The sequence below is a fragment of the Aquarana catesbeiana genome, linkage group LG11 (genome assembly GCF_042186555.1).
Source record: "Aquarana catesbeiana isolate 2022-GZ linkage group LG11, ASM4218655v1, whole genome shotgun sequence".
In the NCBI taxonomy this organism is placed as follows: domain Eukaryota; kingdom Metazoa; phylum Chordata; class Amphibia; order Anura; family Ranidae; genus Aquarana; species Aquarana catesbeiana.
The window spans coordinates 253232095-253251225 of NC_133334.1; the positions used below are offsets into that span (position 1 = coordinate 253232095).

The 19131-nt window shown below is 46.9% G+C and overlaps 1 protein-coding gene across 1 annotated transcript in view; it reads left to right on the forward strand.

Annotated features, from left to right (window-relative positions):
• Window positions 1-636: 636 nt before the first annotated feature.
• The window catches only part of HYDIN (HYDIN axonemal central pair apparatus protein), a 128897-nt gene continuing 110402 nt past the window's right edge, over window positions 637-19131 (forward strand). Inside the window, exons 1-5 of the mRNA XM_073605646.1 lie at window positions 637-744; window positions 13593-13742; window positions 14260-14385; window positions 16144-16263; window positions 18632-18766. Of these exons, the coding sequence (XP_073461747.1) occupies window positions 13602-13742; window positions 14260-14385; window positions 16144-16263; window positions 18632-18766 (522 nt within the window). The 5' untranslated portion in view covers window positions 637-744; window positions 13593-13601. The remainder of the gene's footprint in view (window positions 745-13592; window positions 13743-14259; window positions 14386-16143; window positions 16264-18631; window positions 18767-19131) is intronic.

Below are 19131 nucleotides of genomic sequence, written 5' to 3' on the forward strand. Positions count from 1 at the left end.
GCCCCGGCAGTCGTTTGCAGGTCGCCTCGCTGAGGCGACCTGCAAGTCGTGCCGCCCATGTGTGAACCGAGCCTAACTGTTTTTTTAAACTGTTAAATTGATGGGTTTACTTCTTCTTTAACTGAACAACCTGAAGTTAGAAGCTGATTGGCTACCATGCACAGCTGCACCAGATTCTGCACGCTCCAGTTTTAGCAAATCAAAAACCCGACCAATCCGCTGCATGTGAGATTTGTCATTGTCACAGGTCTGATCCGGTCTGGTCTGACTTGTGCACTGGCCATGCTGACCAGAGAGCAAATCGCCACTCGCCTGAGGCCGGCTGTTTGCAGTTTGCCTTTATATTATCTCTCCACAATTTCCTGGACACCAGATCTCATGCTGAGAATGAGAATGCTGGCAGGTTCTGTTCTTGCAGCTGGAATAAATGAATGACAGGAACGTGTGTTGTCCTATCACTCCCCCCACCAATAATTCTGGGGTTTCCTTCTACACTCCTTCCAGCATCCCACCTCCACTTTACCCCATTATTATCCCCCCGGGGCTCTGACAGCTGAGTGCCAGTAGATGTGATCTGTGGGAGGGGGACACTATTTTCTGCTGCACACATGATTTCCTCTCACGCTTAGACTCTGACCAGAAGTGGGCAGGGCGGTGGCCATAGAGACGGGAAGAAGCTGATGGGCGGGACTTGTAGTCATGGTGACCAAGAGACTCTCACAGCCCGACTGACACTGAGGAGAGGTGAGTGTACCGAAACTTGTACCCCCTCCCCCACAGACACCCCGAAATCCCCCACCCCCCACAGACACAAGGACAGTCTGAACTCCCCCCCCAGAGATATCCTGAGAGCATGTACCCCCACCACAGACACCCTGAGAGCATATACCCCCCACCCACCCCCAGGGATCAGAGGTATCCTGAGAGCATCCCCCCCCACACCGGAGATACCCTGAGAGCCTGCACCCCATCCCCCCCCAGAGATATCCTGAGAGCCTGCCCCCCCCTTCCCCAGAGATACCCTGAGAGCCTGCACCCCCCTTCCCCAGAGATACCCTGAGAGCCTGCACCCCCCCGAGATACCCTGAGAGCCTGCACCCCCCTTCCCCAGAGATACCCTGAGAGCCTGCACCCCCCCCGAGATACCCTGAGAGCCTGCACCCCCCTTCCCCAGAGATACCCTGAGAGCCTGCACCCCCCTTCCCCAGAGATACCCTGAGAGCCTGCAACCCCCCCCCCCCAGAGATACCATGAGAGCCTGCAACCCCCCCCCCCCCCAGAGATATCCTGAGAGCCTGCTCCCCCCTTCCCCCCCAGAGATATCCTGAGAGCCTGCTCCCCCCTTCCCCAGAGATACCCTGAGAGCCTGCACCCCCCCCCCCGAGATACCCTGAGAGCCTGCACCCCCCTTCCCCAGAGATACCCTGAGAGCCTGCACCCCCCTTCCCCAGAGATACCCTGAGAGCCTGCACCCCCCTTCCCCAGAGATACCCTGAGAGCCTGCAACCCCCCCAGAGATACCATGAGAGCCTGCAACCCCCCCTCCCCAGAGATACCATGAGAGCCTGCAACCCCCCCCTCCCCAGAGATACCCTGGGAGCCTGCAACCCCCCCCCCCCCCAGATACCCTGAGAGCCTGCACCCCAAACTACGACCCGTGGGCCACATGGGGTTGACAAAAAGATTTTATCTGGCCCGCAGCACAATCTCTGCTCCGATGGGGACCTCAATGTAAGGGAGGGTCCTGATGTAATGTCTGCTAAAAGGGGGACCCTGATGTAAGTGGGGACTCTGCTGCGCATGCTGAGACAAATGGAGTCCTGATGACTTGTCATGCGACTTTGGATACATAAAGTGGAATGACATGTCGCAGCCCATTGATTTTAACGGAAGCCTTTCAAATCTAGGTGACTTAAAAAAGGGTTTGGCTCGGTTCACACTACTGCAACCTGAAAGCCACGTGACTTATGGTGGGACTTTGCCAGGCGACTTCCTGAAGATTTGCTGGTGACTTGAGTATTACTTTGAAGCGAGGGAGGGACTACACCGCAGGTAATGTTCCCGTAATGTCACATCCAAATCACATCAATATAGATGAGGATCCGACTTGAAGGCGACTTCCATTATCATCTATGGGCACAAGTTAGATGAGAGTCGACTTGACGCAGTACAGGAGCCTTTTTTAACCACTTTAATACAGGGCACTTATACACCTTCCTGCCCAGGCCAATTTTCAGCTTTCAGCGCTATCGCACTTTGAATGACAATTGCGCGGTCATGCTACACTGTACCCAAACTACTTTTTTATCATTTTGTTCCCACAAATAGAGCTTTCTTTTGGTGGTATTTGATCACCTCTGGGATTTTTATTTTCTGGTAAACAAATAAAAAAAAGGCCGAAAATTCTGAAAAAAAAAAAGTTTTATTTTTTGTTTCTGCTACAAAACTTTGTAAATAAGTAAGTTTTCTCCTTCACTGATGGGCACTAATGGGGCCGCACTGACGGGCACTGATAAGGCGGCACTGATGGGCACGATGAGGTGGCACTGATGGGCACTGATAGGTGGCACTGATATGCAACACTGATGGGTACACATAGGCGGCACTGATGGGCACTGAAAGGCAGTACTGACGGGCACTGATAAGGCGGCACTGATGGGCATGATGAGGTGGCACTGATGGGCACTGATAGGTGGCACTGATATGCAGCAATGATGGGTACACATAGGCAGCGCTAATGGGCACTGAAAGGCAGTACTGATGGGCACTGATAGGCGGCACGGATAGGCGGCACTGATGTACACTAATGGATGGTACTGATGGGCATCACTGATTGGCAGGCATCCATTCTGGGCACCGATTGTTATCCCTGATGGCCATGGGTGGCATACCTGGTGGTGACTAGTGGTGGGCATCCCTGATGGTCCAGTGTGGCCATCCTCAGGGGGGCTGCGCTGATAATCAATCAGCACAGACCCCCCCTGTCAGAGGAGCAGCCGAACAGCTCTCCTCTACTCGCGTCTGACAGACGCGAGTGAGGAAAAGCCGATCAACGGCTCTTCCGGTTTACACTGTGATCAGCCTTGATTGGACACGGCTGATCACTTGGTAAAAAGTCTCCATCAGAGACTCTTTACCTAAATCGGTGTTGCGGTGTGTCAGACTGACACACCGCAACAACGATCGCCGTGATCGGCTTGTTATCCTGAAAGACGTCATATGAAGTCTGGTCAGGATAACACAATCACTTTGCTGATGTCATTTTGCTATATGGCGGGCGGCAAGTGGTTAAAGTCGGAGTGAACACAGTAGTACTAATTAAGACCGCTTTCATTGACTAACATGGGATTTCACATGTCACGTGACTTGGGGTCTCACAAGTTGGATCCCAAGTCCTGGCAGTGTGAATCTTCCTGAACTACTCTGATGCAAATTTCATGTGACTTGAATGCCATAGACTGCAATGTAAACTCTCAAAAGTCGGGGATTCTAATGGGGACCTCGATGTAAAGGGGACCCTGATATAAGGTGAGAGTATGATATGGTCTCTGACAAAAGGGTGTCCCTGATGTAAGGGGGGACTCTGCTGTGGACACTGGCATGAAGAGAACTCTGAAGTAAGGGGGGAACTCTGATGGGGACTCTGATGCAAGAAGGATTTCTGATGCAGATTCCGATGTAAGGAGGGACTCTGATGAAAAAAGTGTAGACTGGGTTTCGGTTCACACTTGTGCGTGGTGCGAGATCACATGTGATTCGCACCGCACTGCAGTGTAAATCACATGCGATGTATGTGCGATTTCAGCCATACAGATGGTATTGCTGAATTTGCATCGCATTCGGATTAAACTCTCACAGGACCATTTCTTTGGTCCGCACCAGAATCGGATTGCGTAGGTGTTCACACCCATGTGATCTGATTCATGTCCGAACTGTCAGTTCGCAGTGCAATTAACATTAACATTGTATTGACACTCCCAGCAGTTGGCATAGTGCAGTGTGAACTGACTTGCGATGTCAGGTGCGATGCGGGAACCCACAGTGGATTCGCAGGGTTCCCACATCGCACGAGTGCGAACCGGGACTGAATGTTTTTTTTTTTTTTATGACCTTTATCAATGGTTCAGGTGTTTTTGGCACCTCTTTGCTTTGTTTTTTCTGAACTTATTTCTCCTTTGCTCTAAATAATATCATACCAACATACTGAAAAAGCTCCACGTAAAACGTTTTCATCCATTTATAAACATATACATGATGTGGCCCTCGTACTGAACAGTTTGGAGACCCCTGCTGTAGAGTACAGCCATGAAAACATGGGAGGTAGAGCAGATATGGGGCCCTCAGTGACCAAACAGATTGCCTGTTTCCTTGGTGCCGTCTGGTTGCCATGGGCAACAACTCTCCCTCCAGTTTCCACAGATCTCCTCACACAGCGGCAGCAGATCCAGCTCTGCTCCTACCTGGACATCCAGAGAGCCCTCCAGCCAGAACTAAATGTGGAGAGGAATCCTCTTCCTGATGTCACTGGATTCCAGGCAGAGAATTTCCTCTTATCCGAGTGTATAGGGCAGTGATGGCGAACCTTGGCACCCCAGATGTTTTGGAACTACATTTCCCATGGTTCTCATGCACTCTGCAGTGTAGTTGGGCATCATGGGAAATGTCGTTCCAAAACATCTGGGGTGTCAAGGTTCGCCATCACAGGTATAGTGGTTGTCATCCTGATCCGTCAGCTCTTAGACCATTTTCAACATATGAATGTCATTTCTATACTCATTCTCAATCTTAATAAATCTGCAGCTTTTATTATACTAATCCATGGAGATTCTGCCACAAAGGTTACTTGCTGTTATAGGATAGGTTACAACTCTCTGTCCCTGTCTCCCAATTGTCCTCCTGCGTTGTCACCCTGTCACAGAGGCTTCCAATGGAGACTACAAGTGGCCCTTACAGCACATATTGCACAAGCATGGCCCACTGTTGTCATCAGGAAACATGCCCTGAGAAATGCCAGGCAGCCTTCACTGGAGTGCATGTAGACTGGAAGTAGCTGCAAATAGGCTGCAGGAGATCAGAAGCACTGAGCTGTAACAGATGAAAACAAGGATTTTATTATAAACAGGACAATATTGATGACACACAAACATCCAATTCAGGTCAACATCTAATGACAAATCTTCCTACAATGTTCCCGATCTGAAACTGACTGAATGAAAACTTCAGCAAAAGGGGGGAAAAAGGCAGCGGAGTGTGCGGCTGGCATGTCACCGCAGATTAGTAGTGACACCGCGCTGCGCTGATTGATGTATGGGGTGGGGGGCTGTGTCACGGCGGGGGGAATTAATCTGCTCTTCTATTATCATGAACCCGCCGGATGGAAATGGCGCATGTAGGTCACACAGACTTTATGTATTAAGATATGCTTTAAGTGCTGCAGCTTATAGTCTCCCTCCTCTAGCTGCGGCACGTGTGTTTTCTGTACAGAGGCAGTAATGGGGTGGGTGGGGGGTGACACAAAGGGAGATCTTATACTGAGCTCACATGGAGCAACATCGTGTGATACCGTCCTCCAGGTTTCTATCACACAGGCGTGTTTGCCCACACAGGAATGAAAAGACGTTCCGCGCATCCATGTGCAGGCAGAACCATTCATGTCAATTGGGACGCAGCTGGCTTATAGACACAGACACTGCTCCTAATTCGACATCTATGTGGGTGCGTGTCGCCAGACTCACACTGTGTGCGTTTAGGGCCGTGCACCCGTACGGGTGTCAGAATGGGAGCAGCGGCCGTGTCTGTACAGCCAGTGCATCCCAATTAATATTAAAGGGACTGTCTGCATGGAACACCTGTGCATCCTCGTGCGGGCAAACACTGCTATCACATAGGTGTATACCCACTTGCCGACCGCGCACCGTAGCTTTTCTGTGAATCACGTGTGTGTATATACATATATATATATATATGTGTGTGATTCTGCTCTTCTGGATAGGGGGCGCACACCGCTGGTGCACCGCTTGTGCTGTGATTAGTCAAAGCACAAGCCGATCAGTGGGTTCCAGCCATCAGATGACCGCCGGCGTCTGCTGATCGGCGAGGAGGAAGACAGGACAGAGCTCAGCCTATGTAAACAAGGCAGAGCTCTGTGCTGTCAGCAGGGATGTGTTGGTTTTTGTTTCCCTGCAAAGCAGGGAATAAACACCAACACATCTCTTAGTGAACACACCTCACAGTCAGTGTTGCCAACCTACCAGATTGAAATTTACTGGCAGTTCCAAAAGTTACGAAATGACAGTTTTAAGGGTAAATTTCAGTATTTAAGCTACAAACAAGTACAATATGTAATTAGCAATGTGATATATGGTAGATATTAAGGCAAAAAACAGATTTCTTATTTTATTTTCATCACACATCACATAACATGCCCGGACACCACCTCTGCCAGACCTGCCCAATGCCAGTGCCGCCCAAACACACTGTAGCAGGCATTTGGATGGTCTCAGCTGGCTCCGGCCAACCTTTTCCTGTCACTGGCATTTACTGGCAGGAGAAAAGTGACCGTTTTTTTTACTGGCTGTCAATAAAAATGCTGACGGTTGGCAATAGTGCTCACAGTACACATATAAACACTGATTAGGCACACATTTAACCCTTTGATCACCCTAAATTTATAAAGAAATTCGATTTTTTTTTTGGATGTGTTTTATAGCAGAAAGTAATAAATATTTGAGGTTTTTTTTTCAAAATTGTCGGTCTTTTTTTGTTTATAGTGCAAAAAATAAAAACCACAGTTGTGATCAAATACCACCAAATGAAAGCTCTATTTGTGGGAAAAAATGCTATAAATTTCATTTCTGTACAGCGTCCCACGACCGTGCAATTGGCAGCTAAGGTAACGCAGTGCCGTATAGCAAAAAAAATGGCCTGGTCATGAAGGGGGTAAATCTTCCAGAGGTCAAGTGGATACTGTAGTACACTCGTGTGACCGAGGCCTTTATCTGTCCAAGTCATAATCGCTCTCTGTTCAGATGTCAGTTCAGTTTATTGCCAGATGAACCCCCTCACACTGCAACCACACAATTCACACCGGAACAACATTTATTGCTTTAGGGAACACTTCGCAAACCCTAACCAAATGGGCTTAATTGATGAAGCTCATCAGATGTGACTCTGCCCTCTGAAGCATTTCACCCAATGGCCCTTGACACGGGTCAGAGGTGGAGTCACGTCTGGTGGTGGAGAGAATGTATCTCATGTGAGGTTCAAAAATTCATATTTTCACCTTCTGTAAACCATCCACTCTCTTCTCATCCATGTGCCGGACATCTTTAAAATAGATGCAAACCTGAACTAGATTACATTTAGTCTGCTCTGTGCATTTCAGTGTTGCCGATCTCCCAAAGCCTTTTTGCAGGCACTTTTTCTCTATATGCACTCCAGCAATGACTGTCCTTCTCAGGACAGGTTTCCTTATGATGATAACAGTAGACCATGACCAGGGTAATGCACTTGTAGTCTCCATTAGAAGCCCGTGTAACAGGATGACAATGCAGGAGCACAACCAGAGGAGAGACACAGAACACAGACAGGATGATGTTCAGCAGGGCAGTACACATGTACAGATTTTAACAGTTGGTGTTTAGGAGCGTTATATACAAGTAGAGTCCAGGGCAGGTTGAGATTAAGTACTAGTTGGGGGGTTTGGGTTCAGGTTGAGCCGTACACACATAGAGGTCAGGACAGGTGGTTTTCTGGTTAAGTCATACACAAGTACTGGTCAGAGCAGGTGGTGGGCAGGTTGAGTCATATCTACGTAAAAAGATCAAGGCAGGTGACATGCAGGTCATTTCGAATTAGAGGTCAGGGTAGGTTGTGTTCAGGTTGAGTAGAACACAAGTACAAGTCAGGTCGGGTGATGTTCAGGTTAAGTTATAGACAAGTAGAGGTCAAGACAGATGGTGTTCAGGTTGAGTAATATACAAGTAGAGTGCAGGACAAGTGGTGTTCAGATTAAGTAATATACAAGTAAAGGTCAGGGCGGATGGTGTTCAGGATGAGTAATATACAAGTAGAGGGCAGGGCAGGTGATTTTCAGGTTGAGTAGTACACAAGTAGAGGTCAGGGCAGGTTGAGATCCAGTTGAGTAGTACACAAGTACAGGTCAGGGTAGGTGGTGTTCAGGTCAAGTCATACACAGGTCAAGGCAGTTGGTGTTCAGGTTGAGAAGTACATAAGTACAGGTCAGGGTAGGTGGTGTTCAGGTCAAGTCATACACAGGTCAAGGCAGTTGGTGTTCAGGTTGAGAAGTACACAAGTACAGGTCAGGGTAGGTGGTGTTCAGGTCAAGTCATACACAGGTCAAGGCAGTTGGTGTTCAGGTTGAGAAGTACACAAGTACAGGTCAGGGAAGGTTGAGTACAGGTTGATTAGTACACAAGGAGAGGCCAGGGCAGGTGGTGTTCAGGAATTCATAGCTTCCAACTGTCCCTGATTTCGAGGGACTGTCCCTCATTTGGAAAAAAAAGTGCCTCTGTCCCTTATTCCTCCTCATTTGTTCCTCATTTTGGTCCGATCTATATAGTTGTATATAAAATGCACTACTTATCTATCAAACAGTGTTTCACAATGCTAAACCTTTCATCCAATTTCTAAATTGCTGCATTTGTAAATTCCAAAAGCCAATATAAAGGAATAGTAGGGGTTAAAAAAACACTTGTGGGTTTAACCAATCATTTTTTTGTACAATTCTCCTTTAAGGGTGACATGGCAGGGGGTGTGTCCTATGCCTACATACTTTTGCTAATAGGTGTCCCTCATTCTCATCTCAGTTGGGAGGTATAGAGAAGCAAACAAGTAAGGGTCAGGGTGGGTGGTATTCAGGTTAAGTAGTACACAAGTACAGGTCAGGGCAGATGGTTTTCAGGTTGAGTAGTTCACAAGTAGAGGTCAGGACAGGTTGTTTAGGTTTAGTAGTACACAAGTAGAGGTCAGGGCAGGTGGTTTTCAGGTTAAGTTGTTCACAAGTAAAGGTCAGGGCAGGTTGTTTAGGTTGAGTAGTACAAAAGTAGAGGTCCAGGGCAGGTGGTTTATAGGTTAAGTAGTTCACAAGTAGAGGTCAGGGAAGGTTGTTTAGGTTGAGTAGTACACAAGTAGAGGTCAGGGCAGGTTGTTTAGGTTGAGTAGTACACAAGTAGAGGTCAGGGCAGGTTGAGATCCTGAGAGTAGGACACAAGTAGAAGTCAGGGTGGGTGGTGTTCAGGTTGAGTCATACACAAGAAAAGGTCAGGACAGGTGGTGTTCAGGTCGAGAAGTACACAAGTACAGGTCAGGGAAGGTTGAGTAGTACACAAGTACAGGTCAGGGTAGGTGGTGTTAAGGTCGAGAAGTACACAAGCACAGGCCAGGGCAGGTGATGTTCAGGTTCAGTAGTACACACGTACAGGTCAGGATAGGGGGTGTTTAGGTTGAGTCTTACAGAAGTTCAGGTCAGGGTAGTTGGGGTTCAGGTTGAGTCATAGGCAAGTAATGGTTAGGGTGGGTGGTGGTCAGGCTGAGTCGTACACAAGTTAAGGTCAGGGTAGGTGGGGTTCAGGTTGAGTCATAGGCAAGTAGTGGTCAGGGTGAGTGGTGTTCAGGTTGAGTTGTACTCAAGTAGAGGTCAGGGTGATTGTTTTTAGTGACCGGTATACTAGTCTTGATTTTTAGGGTGCACTGCAATTTGATTGGCCAGTGCTTCTTGCTATCAGATCTCTGGCTCCCCCTGCTGTCTATGCTGTGGATGTAGGGCACTCTGTACAGGGCTAGTGATGGGGGTCATTCATATTACAGGAAATATCCCAAAATCTGAGCGTCAGGTCAGCTCTAATCCCCCCGACAGATGTAATCTGCTCACTAAGGACGGATTAACGTTCCTGTACCGCCAACCATCAACTGCGGATTTCAGGACACGCTTAGCGCTGCCCCATCTATGTCTCTGGGCTCAGAGATTATAAATACATATATTATATATAGTACATCTCACATCCATGTCCTCAGTAAATATACATATATATATATATATATATATATATATATATATATATATATATATATATATATATAAAAGATCTGAATATACATATAATATATAGTACATATGTCCTCATTTTATATATAGAGAGAAATCTGTAAATACAGGACACCAGGGATGGGTCTTGGACAACAGGTATATTTCCCCACTATTTGGTTTGTGGTCACTTTAAGGGGGTTTGAAGCTGATGTTGAATACTCAGGGGTTCTCACCCATGCGGGGTAGGGTTATGGGGTAAAAAATGGGGGGTAAAAGGTCCTTGAATCCACACTCACCAAAGTAACAAACAGCAAATAGAGTACCAGCCGATTCGTCAATATGTGACGGGATACCTGCCCTAAAAGCAATGGCACTATATCAACAACAGAAAGAGGAGACAAGGGAGTCCCCAGAAAGCAAAAAAGGGGAATGGTCAACTACGGCTTATGGTACAAAATCAGATTGAGCAGTACTGAGAAAAAAAAAAAAAAAACACCCACATATATCCACATAGACAGGACCTTACATAGCTGAATTAGGTGGGATTTCCTTCTAACAGAGGTTTTTTTTAAAAAACCCCACCTAATTCAGCTATGTAAGGTCCTGTCTATGTGGATATATGTGGGTGTTTTTTTTTTTTTTTTTTTTTCTCAGTACTGCTCAATCTGATGCACAGTTAATACTAGACCACATAAGACTTGATATCCCATCAGTAGCTTACTCCATGTAATGTTTGGTGCAATACTTTTTTCTTTGGATTCAAATGGACACTGCATGCGTTTTTGGCCTGCAGGCACGCTCTGCAGTTTTATTCATCAATGTTGCAGCATGGTTTTTAATTTTGGTTTAGTGTAGTGAGACGGACTGTGTTATTTAGATACATTGTTTATCTTACATATATTTGGAATTTTTTGTATATGTATGTAAATACCCCCACCCCCCCTACCCTTAATAAAGCCTTTTTGCATTTTTGTACCATAAGCCGTAGTTGACCATTCCCCTTTTTTGCTTTCTGGGGACTCCCTTGTCTCCTCTTTCTGTTGTTGATAGGGTTATGGGGTAGTCATGCAATAGAGAGGAGAGGACTAATTTTCAGCATTCTCCAGATTGCTAAATTATTATTAGGGACCCGGAATCTTATAGGTTCAAAGAGTTTTGGGTGGGAAGAACCTTCATACCCTGATTTCAGGGAGTTTGGTCCTAAATGGGTTAACCCAGATACCTTAGAGTCCAGAAAAGGAAGAGGAAAGAGTCGGCACCCGGCTGTGAGTGAGCTGAGTGAACAGAGTTTTGGGATTGCGCCACGGTTGCTGAATCTGAGCCTTCTCCTTGGGACCCCTGAAGCAGGCGGGATACCCCAAAAACCCTAATGTGGGACCAATCGATTGGCAGTGAGCCATTACCTTGTTTTTACCATTGAACCAGAGATGTGGACTATTTTGTGATCGTTTTTTTGCTGAAGTAAGCTATTTGTTTTTCTAGACTTTTCACATCTCACATAGCGGGAACTCACGTCCTCGCTTGTGATTTTGTGTGCACCATTTTCACACCATTCACTTGAATGGGCTGTCCTATGCATGTTTGTTGCGTAAAAGAAGCTCATGTATCTTTTTGGGTGATGAACTTTGCATTATTTTTAAATGTGGCAATCGCGGTGAAATTGCATCATGTTTGGGGTGCCAGTAAGAATAATAACATTCAAATGTGCAATGCACGTTTTGCCACAATTTGAAATCGTGGGCATAATCAAAGCGATTCTGCCAGCAATTCCAAATTGCCAAGTGGGAATGGGGCCCTATAGTGTACTTTTATATAGTAATCAAGTAATTAGGATTTACTGATTTTGAAGTGTACAAAAGTGTACAGATTTATTTTCTTTAAAAATCAGCCGCAGTCTGAGTAAAAAAGCCTGTCCCCTGCCAGCAAGCTGCCGAGAAGGACCCTTGTTTTTTCTGTGAAAACAGGGGTCTCTCTACCCCTCCCTGAGCTCTCCAATCAGTAAAGCTCATGTTTCCTGAGAAGGAAGGAGAGAAGGCGGATCTCAGCAGAGAGACCGCTGCTTCTACACTGACTGCAAGGGTCCTTCTCTGAAGCATGCTGGCAGGAGACAGGCTTTTCTTCTCAGGCTGTGACTGTTATTTTAAGGTGAACCAAGTGTAGACTTTGCACACTTATGTTTTCATGCAACTGGGATAGATTCCGCTGATTTAAGCAGCCAGTTCAATTGGGCTTTATGACATTTCCAAGTTGTATCTACATATGTGGACACAGCCAGTATGCCAGCTTTTATTTTTATTCTTGTATTTATATGGCACTAACATAGTCCAGAGCACATAGAAATATTCACATCATTCCTTTCAGCCAAAAGGGCTAACGCTTTAATGTGTACCCCATATACACACAGAAGAAGAGGGCTTCTATATCCTTAGATTGTGGAATCTGGAAGAAACCCACACAAACATGGGTAGAACATACAGACTCCATGCAGATCTGTAGGACAGGTGCACTAAGCACTGATATGTAGTACCTATGGGCTCCTGAGAGGAGGAGGCTTATTAAGGTGCACTAAGCACTGATATGTAGTACTTATGGGTTCCTGAGAGGGGGAGACTTATAAAGGTGCACAAAGCACTGATATGTAGTACCTATGGGCTCCTGAGAGGAGGAGGCTTTTTAAGGTGCACTAAGCACTGATATGTAGTACCTATGGGCTCCTGAGAGGGGGAGGATTATTAAGGTGCACAAAGCACTGATATGTAGTACCTATGGGCTCCTGAGAGAGGGAGGCTTATTAAGGTCAATAACTCTGGGATCATCGTAGCTGGAAGAACAGTGTCTTGGAGGGAAGCCAGCTTTCCTGGAAGGAATCCATTATTCCCTCTAGTCCCATGTCACCATTTAGTATAGCATTGCCTCAAGTCATATTTTTGTCAACTCTGCGGGTAAAATGCCAGTCATGTGGCAGCTCTGGGTATCAGCTTTCCCAGGTACATCTCTGATATGGCTTACTATTTGCTTTCCAAGTGATTGATCTCTAGAAGTGAGCCTCGAAGAAACTGCCAAGTGTTGTCTCTATATTCTCCATAGAGAGCTATTACTGGACCTCATTCCACAATATCACCCAATGTAGCCACTCATATCTCACCTGCACACATCATCTCCCCTCCAATCCCGCCATAGTGGGGGGCGTGCGGGCTGTCCAAATATTTCCAAATATTTGATCTGTTTGTAGCACCTTACGAAGCATTGTATCTCTTCACTCAATGCCCCCCCCCCCCCATCACACAGTATGAATATTATACATTATATTGCTCGAGAAGCTTACACTCTAATGTCCCCCCACAGTGACACACTATTAATATTGAATTCCAGTTTTTGGTATGGACTGGTTTGGCACGGGTTTATGTCCCTATTAAGGAATAATATGAAAGATGAGATACATATGGGGGGGTTGTCTGTTGGGGACAGGGATTGTTTATATATCAAGTGCCGTAATATCACCTCTCTCCCCAGTGAACACTCTAATTGTGTTTGTATCTTACAGATGAACTGAATGTACCAGTTGGCAGCCATGCCAAGCAGCAAGCCCCAGGGGCCCCTGAGCTCCCTGCAGGATGTGCCCAGCGAATTCAGCAGCAAAGTCCTGGCACCGCGCAACCCCAAGCTGAGCAGACGTGAAGAGGCCGCTGTAACGGTAATAGCTGCAGCATAAATTGGGTCGGCGTTTTATCCGCAGTGGGGAGATTTAGGCAGACAGATGTTGGTGACTGAAACCTGGGATTATCTGGGCACAGACAAATGAAGGGAGACAGCTGTTCATATAAAGTGCCCGCTCCTTAGAGAATCAGCGGCATGCCAAGAATTGCGCTGCCACTCTGCGTCCAAACATGTGCATTGTGAGGAAGAAATCCAGTTTTGTAATAATTAATAAATAAAACAAAAGAGCTACATGAGCCAATCTGTAATGGAGTGGGCTTCCTTTTCAACTGACTCCAACTCTGATTTTCTTATACCCTCAGGCAGTCCTGTCACTCCTTCAAGGCCAGCGTATGGGGGTAGGGTAGGGGCGATTAGAGCATCAGGGTGGCATATGATGTGATGATCCATATTCATGGTGTTTTGTGAGTCTGTGGGGAACAGGATGTAGTTTGAGAAATGAAGGTACAACATACACTGTAATCACTGTGTGTCACATATATCTTCTTTTGCAGCTGACCCCCTCTGCGTTCCTGCGAGAAATGTCGCTGAGTACCGAGCAGAGATTGGCCAACACACGAGAGATGCATCTGCCGAAGATCATTGAACTCCTGGATATGAGTGAGACCACCCATCAGAAGGTGTGATATCTGCTAGAGCTACGCCCATGAGCTTTCTGACCAATCACAAGCTTTCCTGTGATGTCTATTTTGAATTGTATTCATACACATGCATATAGAATCCAAATAAATGTAATCATAGTCACAACTAAAAAACTATTTCCGAGGCTGTGAAGGTCACTGGAATTCTCATCACCAAGGACAGATACATTTTCAACAATGCAAGTTACAGATAGTATTTCAATGAATCATCCAAAGTGTATAAACTTCTAATACCAGTATAGTACTGTGACCTTGCCTCCAGATCAGTTCCTTTCTGCCAGGGGAGGCCCCAGATATCAAGAGCAGCTTGGGGAGGCCCTGGATTTCAGGCCCAGGCCAGGGGAGGCCCCGGATATCAGACCCAGCCTGGGAAGGTGCCAGATCTCTGGCCCAACTCTGTGCCCTAGGAGGCCCCGGATCTCAGGTCCAGTTCCTTACCTGGCAAGGCACCAGATATGCAGCCTAGCTCTGTGTCTGAGGAGGCCCTGGATCTTGGGCCCTGCCTGGGAAGGCCCCAAATCTCAGGCACAGCTCTGTGCATGGGAAGGCCCTAGATATTGGACCCAGCTTTGTACCTAGGGAGGCCCCAGATCTTAGACCCAGCTCTGTGCATTGGGATGCCCTGAATCCCAGCTCCATCTCTGTGCCTGGGAAGAGCTCGGATCTCAGGCCCAGCTCTGTACCCAGGGAGGCCCCAGATCTCAGGCAAGCTGTGTGCATGGGGAGGCCCCGGATATCAGGCCCAGCCTGGGAAGGCCCCAGATCTCGGGCCCATCTCTGTGCCTGAGGAGGCCCCCGATCTCAGGCCCAGCTCTGTACCTAGGGAGGCCCCAGATCTCAAGCCCAGCTCTGTACCTAGGGAGGCCCCAGATCTTAGGCCCAGCTCTGTACCTAGGGAGGCCCCAGATCTCAGGCCCAGCTGTGTGCATGGGGAGGCCCTAGATATTGGACCCAGCTTTGCACCTAGGGAGGCCCCAGATCTCAGGCCCAGCTCTGTGCATTGGGAGGCCCTAGATGTTAGGCCAAGCTTTGTGCCTAGGGAGGTCCCAGATCTCAGGCCGAGCTCTGTGCTTGTTGAGGCCCTAGATATTAGGCACCAACTTTGTGCCTAGGCAGGCCCCAGATCTCAGGTCCAGCTTTACACCTAGGGAGGCCCTAGATATCAGTCCCAGGCTGTATGGAGGCCTCTAATTGAAACTAAAACCCAATCCCTCTTATCTCTATGCTCTGACCCTGGTCATTCAGCTGTCTGTGGCTGGTAGAGGTTATGGCAGTTGAATGAAAGGGGTTGAGGGATTAGGCAGTTTATGGAGCATAGCCTTAAAGTCAGCGTAGGTTAGGCCCCAGTAACAAAGTAAAACTAAATCAGAGGAGCACACAGGAGGCTTTCCTGGCTTATAAAGGTAATAGTGGGCATCTTGTGGCATCATTCTTAGGCTATCCTTTTGCTTTAAAATTTAAAACAGATCCTGTGCTTCACCCATGCAGGACTTCTTTTGTGCTGTTTACATTGTTTTAGCTCACTTCCTCATACCATCAGGCATTTACCAACCCTCCAAGTATTTTTACATTGGTGAATAAACCTTCCTGCCCATAACATCTCTCCAACACAAACTTACTATTGACAATTTGTTCTTCCTTTTGTTTAGCCTTTCACAATTTAGAGTGGAAGCTTATGTGGACAGGGTCCTTATTCCTAGTGATTGTTTGTGTAATAATGATGGCTTGCCCCTACAGTTCTCGACAGTAGACTTGGACCAAGCCTTGTTCCAACCCTTCCCATCGGAGATCGTCTTCCAGAACTATGTGCCATGTGAGACATATGAGGTGCCACTTGTGCTGAGGAACAATGACAAGGTTAGGATAATGATGTTCTATATCTTCCTTCTTTGTATACAATCTTTGTTTTACAATTAAATATTAAAAGACTACTTTACATTAAGTGAAGTTGTCCTCCAGAGTGCAGCCCACCTGGTAAAATACTTGACCTTTCCCTCTGATCCAACAATCATTGCTCTGTGATCTTATCTGGCACCACCCTGCCTTTATAAGGAAAACATCCCATCTGGGTCCACTTCCCACTGCACATGCATGCTGCATCCCCATTTGTTCCTAAAACTCCAGTCAGTACCGGGACAGGGTTGTCTAAATCCCAGGGCAAGAATCCAGAACTGCGCCCTCCTCCCCCACTGTTAATACATACCTTAGAATGGGTGTACCACCCTGCATCCATTCTTTACCCCCTTGCTTCACTGTGCCTGGGGCAGTTGTCCCTCCTGCCCACTCCTTGTCCCATCCCTGAATCCAGTAAATAGTTGGAGGCTGCCTTTAGTATAGCTCATCTATAGGAATGAATGAGGCCATGGTGCATTTGTGCAGTAGGAAGAGAACCGGGCTAATACGATATCTATCAGGACTGTGCAGTGAAGATCATGGAGGCAGGGAGCAAGGTAAGTATTTAACCACATTTGGCCTTTATGGCATGACAATGGATTCCTGGAGCACTGTGGGTTACCTAAGGAGAAAATAATGCCTAGCATGTTCACAAGTGACCCAACCAGCAGCACATGCTTACCTCCACTTTGCTCCATTTTAAAAAATGCCTGGCACTTTTTACTATGAGGAAGCATGAGACACACTCCCTCCCATGTGATGGTGCTAGGGCTTGGTGATTGGCAGTTCAATCATCCTGTGTAGCTACATGGGAGCCAACAGAAAGTCCTGAGCTCTGTATGAGCTCCACGACATGACATGTGTGACTAGGTAAAGGAAGGGGACTATTTACAGCTGGTGAAACTGACAAAGACAGAATAGCTTTAAACTTCTCCGTCTGCGGGAAACTCTAGGCCAAAGGAGGTCAGAGGTCGCCTGATGTATGACAGTTGCTGCTCTGCTGTGACCCTTATGTTGATCGTACGCACCAGTATCCTGAGTGTGCATATGGTATGAATTGGCTGCCCTGTAGGTAAACAACTACAGGGCCCTGTGTCCAATCCTGTTATGGTCACTCAGGAGCTGGAAGTCCTTATGCATTGGTAACATGAATTTAGGCAGCTGACACGGCAGTACTGTCTGATATCAAAGGGGCCTCTCACTATTGAGTTTTGGGCTTCAGATATTCTAGGACAGCCTTGCTCGACCCTTTTCCCCCAGCGGAACCGGGGCCTCAGGGCCTCACAGAGAGCTTGCTAAAAATGCTATCTATGACATCCAGTATATTAGTGTGATCTGTGTCTTATATTGGTGGTCAGAGGAGAAAGGCCCTGTACATTTGTGAACAGTGAAAGAAAGTTTCAATTACATTGGCCACCTGTGGAAGAAGGCCACCACTTCTGTTGCTGGTCAATAGGAATAATGCCTGGTTACACTGGGGGTCAGTAAGAAGAATATATCTTACTTTGGGGGTCAGTGGGAAGAATGCTCCTTACATTGGGGATAGGTGGGAAGAATGCATCTTACATTGGAGGTCAGCGGGAACTCTTGGTTACATTAGTGGTCAGTGGGAAAATGCCTATTACACTGGGAATTAGTGGCAAGAGTGTCCCTTTCATTGGTAGTCAGTGGGAATAATGCTCCCTACATGGATGGTCAGCAGAAAGAAAGCTACTTAGTTTGAGGGGCAATTGGAAGAATGTCCCTTAAATTGGTGGTCAGTGGCAAGAATGCCTTATATATTATGGGTCAGTGGGAAGAATGCTCCTTACATTGGGGGTCAGTGGAAAGAATGCCACTTACAATGGTGGTTAGTGGGAAGAATGCCTGGTTACAATAGTGGTCATTGAGACGAATTACCCTTACATTGGGGAGTCAGTGGGAAGAATTCTCCTTACATTGGGGGGTCAGTGGGAAGAGTATCTCTTAAATTAGGGGTTAGTGGCTCCTCTTACTGACAGCTGAAAAGATAATTGATGTCAGTGATTACTTATTTAAGAGTGAGAGCAGAGGCTCCACTGGTTCCACATTGCTGGCTCTGCCAAGTGATGCCAGCCCTGGACTACATTATGTAGGTACCACTAGGCTGGGGATCAGTTTGCTACTGCTCAGTCTCTGAAGGAACCCTGGTTGAGAAAGGCTGTTCTAACACATTCCACCTAAACGTGGATTTCAGCATGCCATAACGTGACCCCTCTTCGTGTATATAATCTTTATGAATGTAATAGATATACAACTTGTTTAGTATGTGTTCTGCCACCATCTTGTGTCTTTGATTTGGTCGTTGTTGCAGGTGCCGCGGCTGGTGAAAGTTGTTCAGGAGAATTCGCCCTACTTTACAATCATCAGCCCCAGTGATGTTTGTAACAAAGTGGCCCCGGGCATGCCCTCCACATTTCGGATCCAGTTTACCCCCGAGGAGAACAAGGTGACCAGAGGGCACAATGATGGACATATAGGGGGGGGGTCTCACATCACTTTGGACTCATGGATTACATTTTTAGATTAATAATTAAGTTGTATTTCATCTGACCTATAATGTGACATTATTCCCCAGTTTCTCACATCCCAGGACACATTCTGCTTCTTGTAAGTCTTTTGTAAACAAAGTGTCCCGACACCATCAATACACACAAGGTGTCCATATCCCCCAGTGATCTCCACACATTATACCTAGAGCCTTAATAATACAAGGTTTATGTTTCCCCCTGGTGCAGCAGCATCAGGGTCATCTGTTGGTTGCACAGGCAACTTTAGGTGTTAAGTTTCCTTTAAGGAACTTTGTTTGTGTGT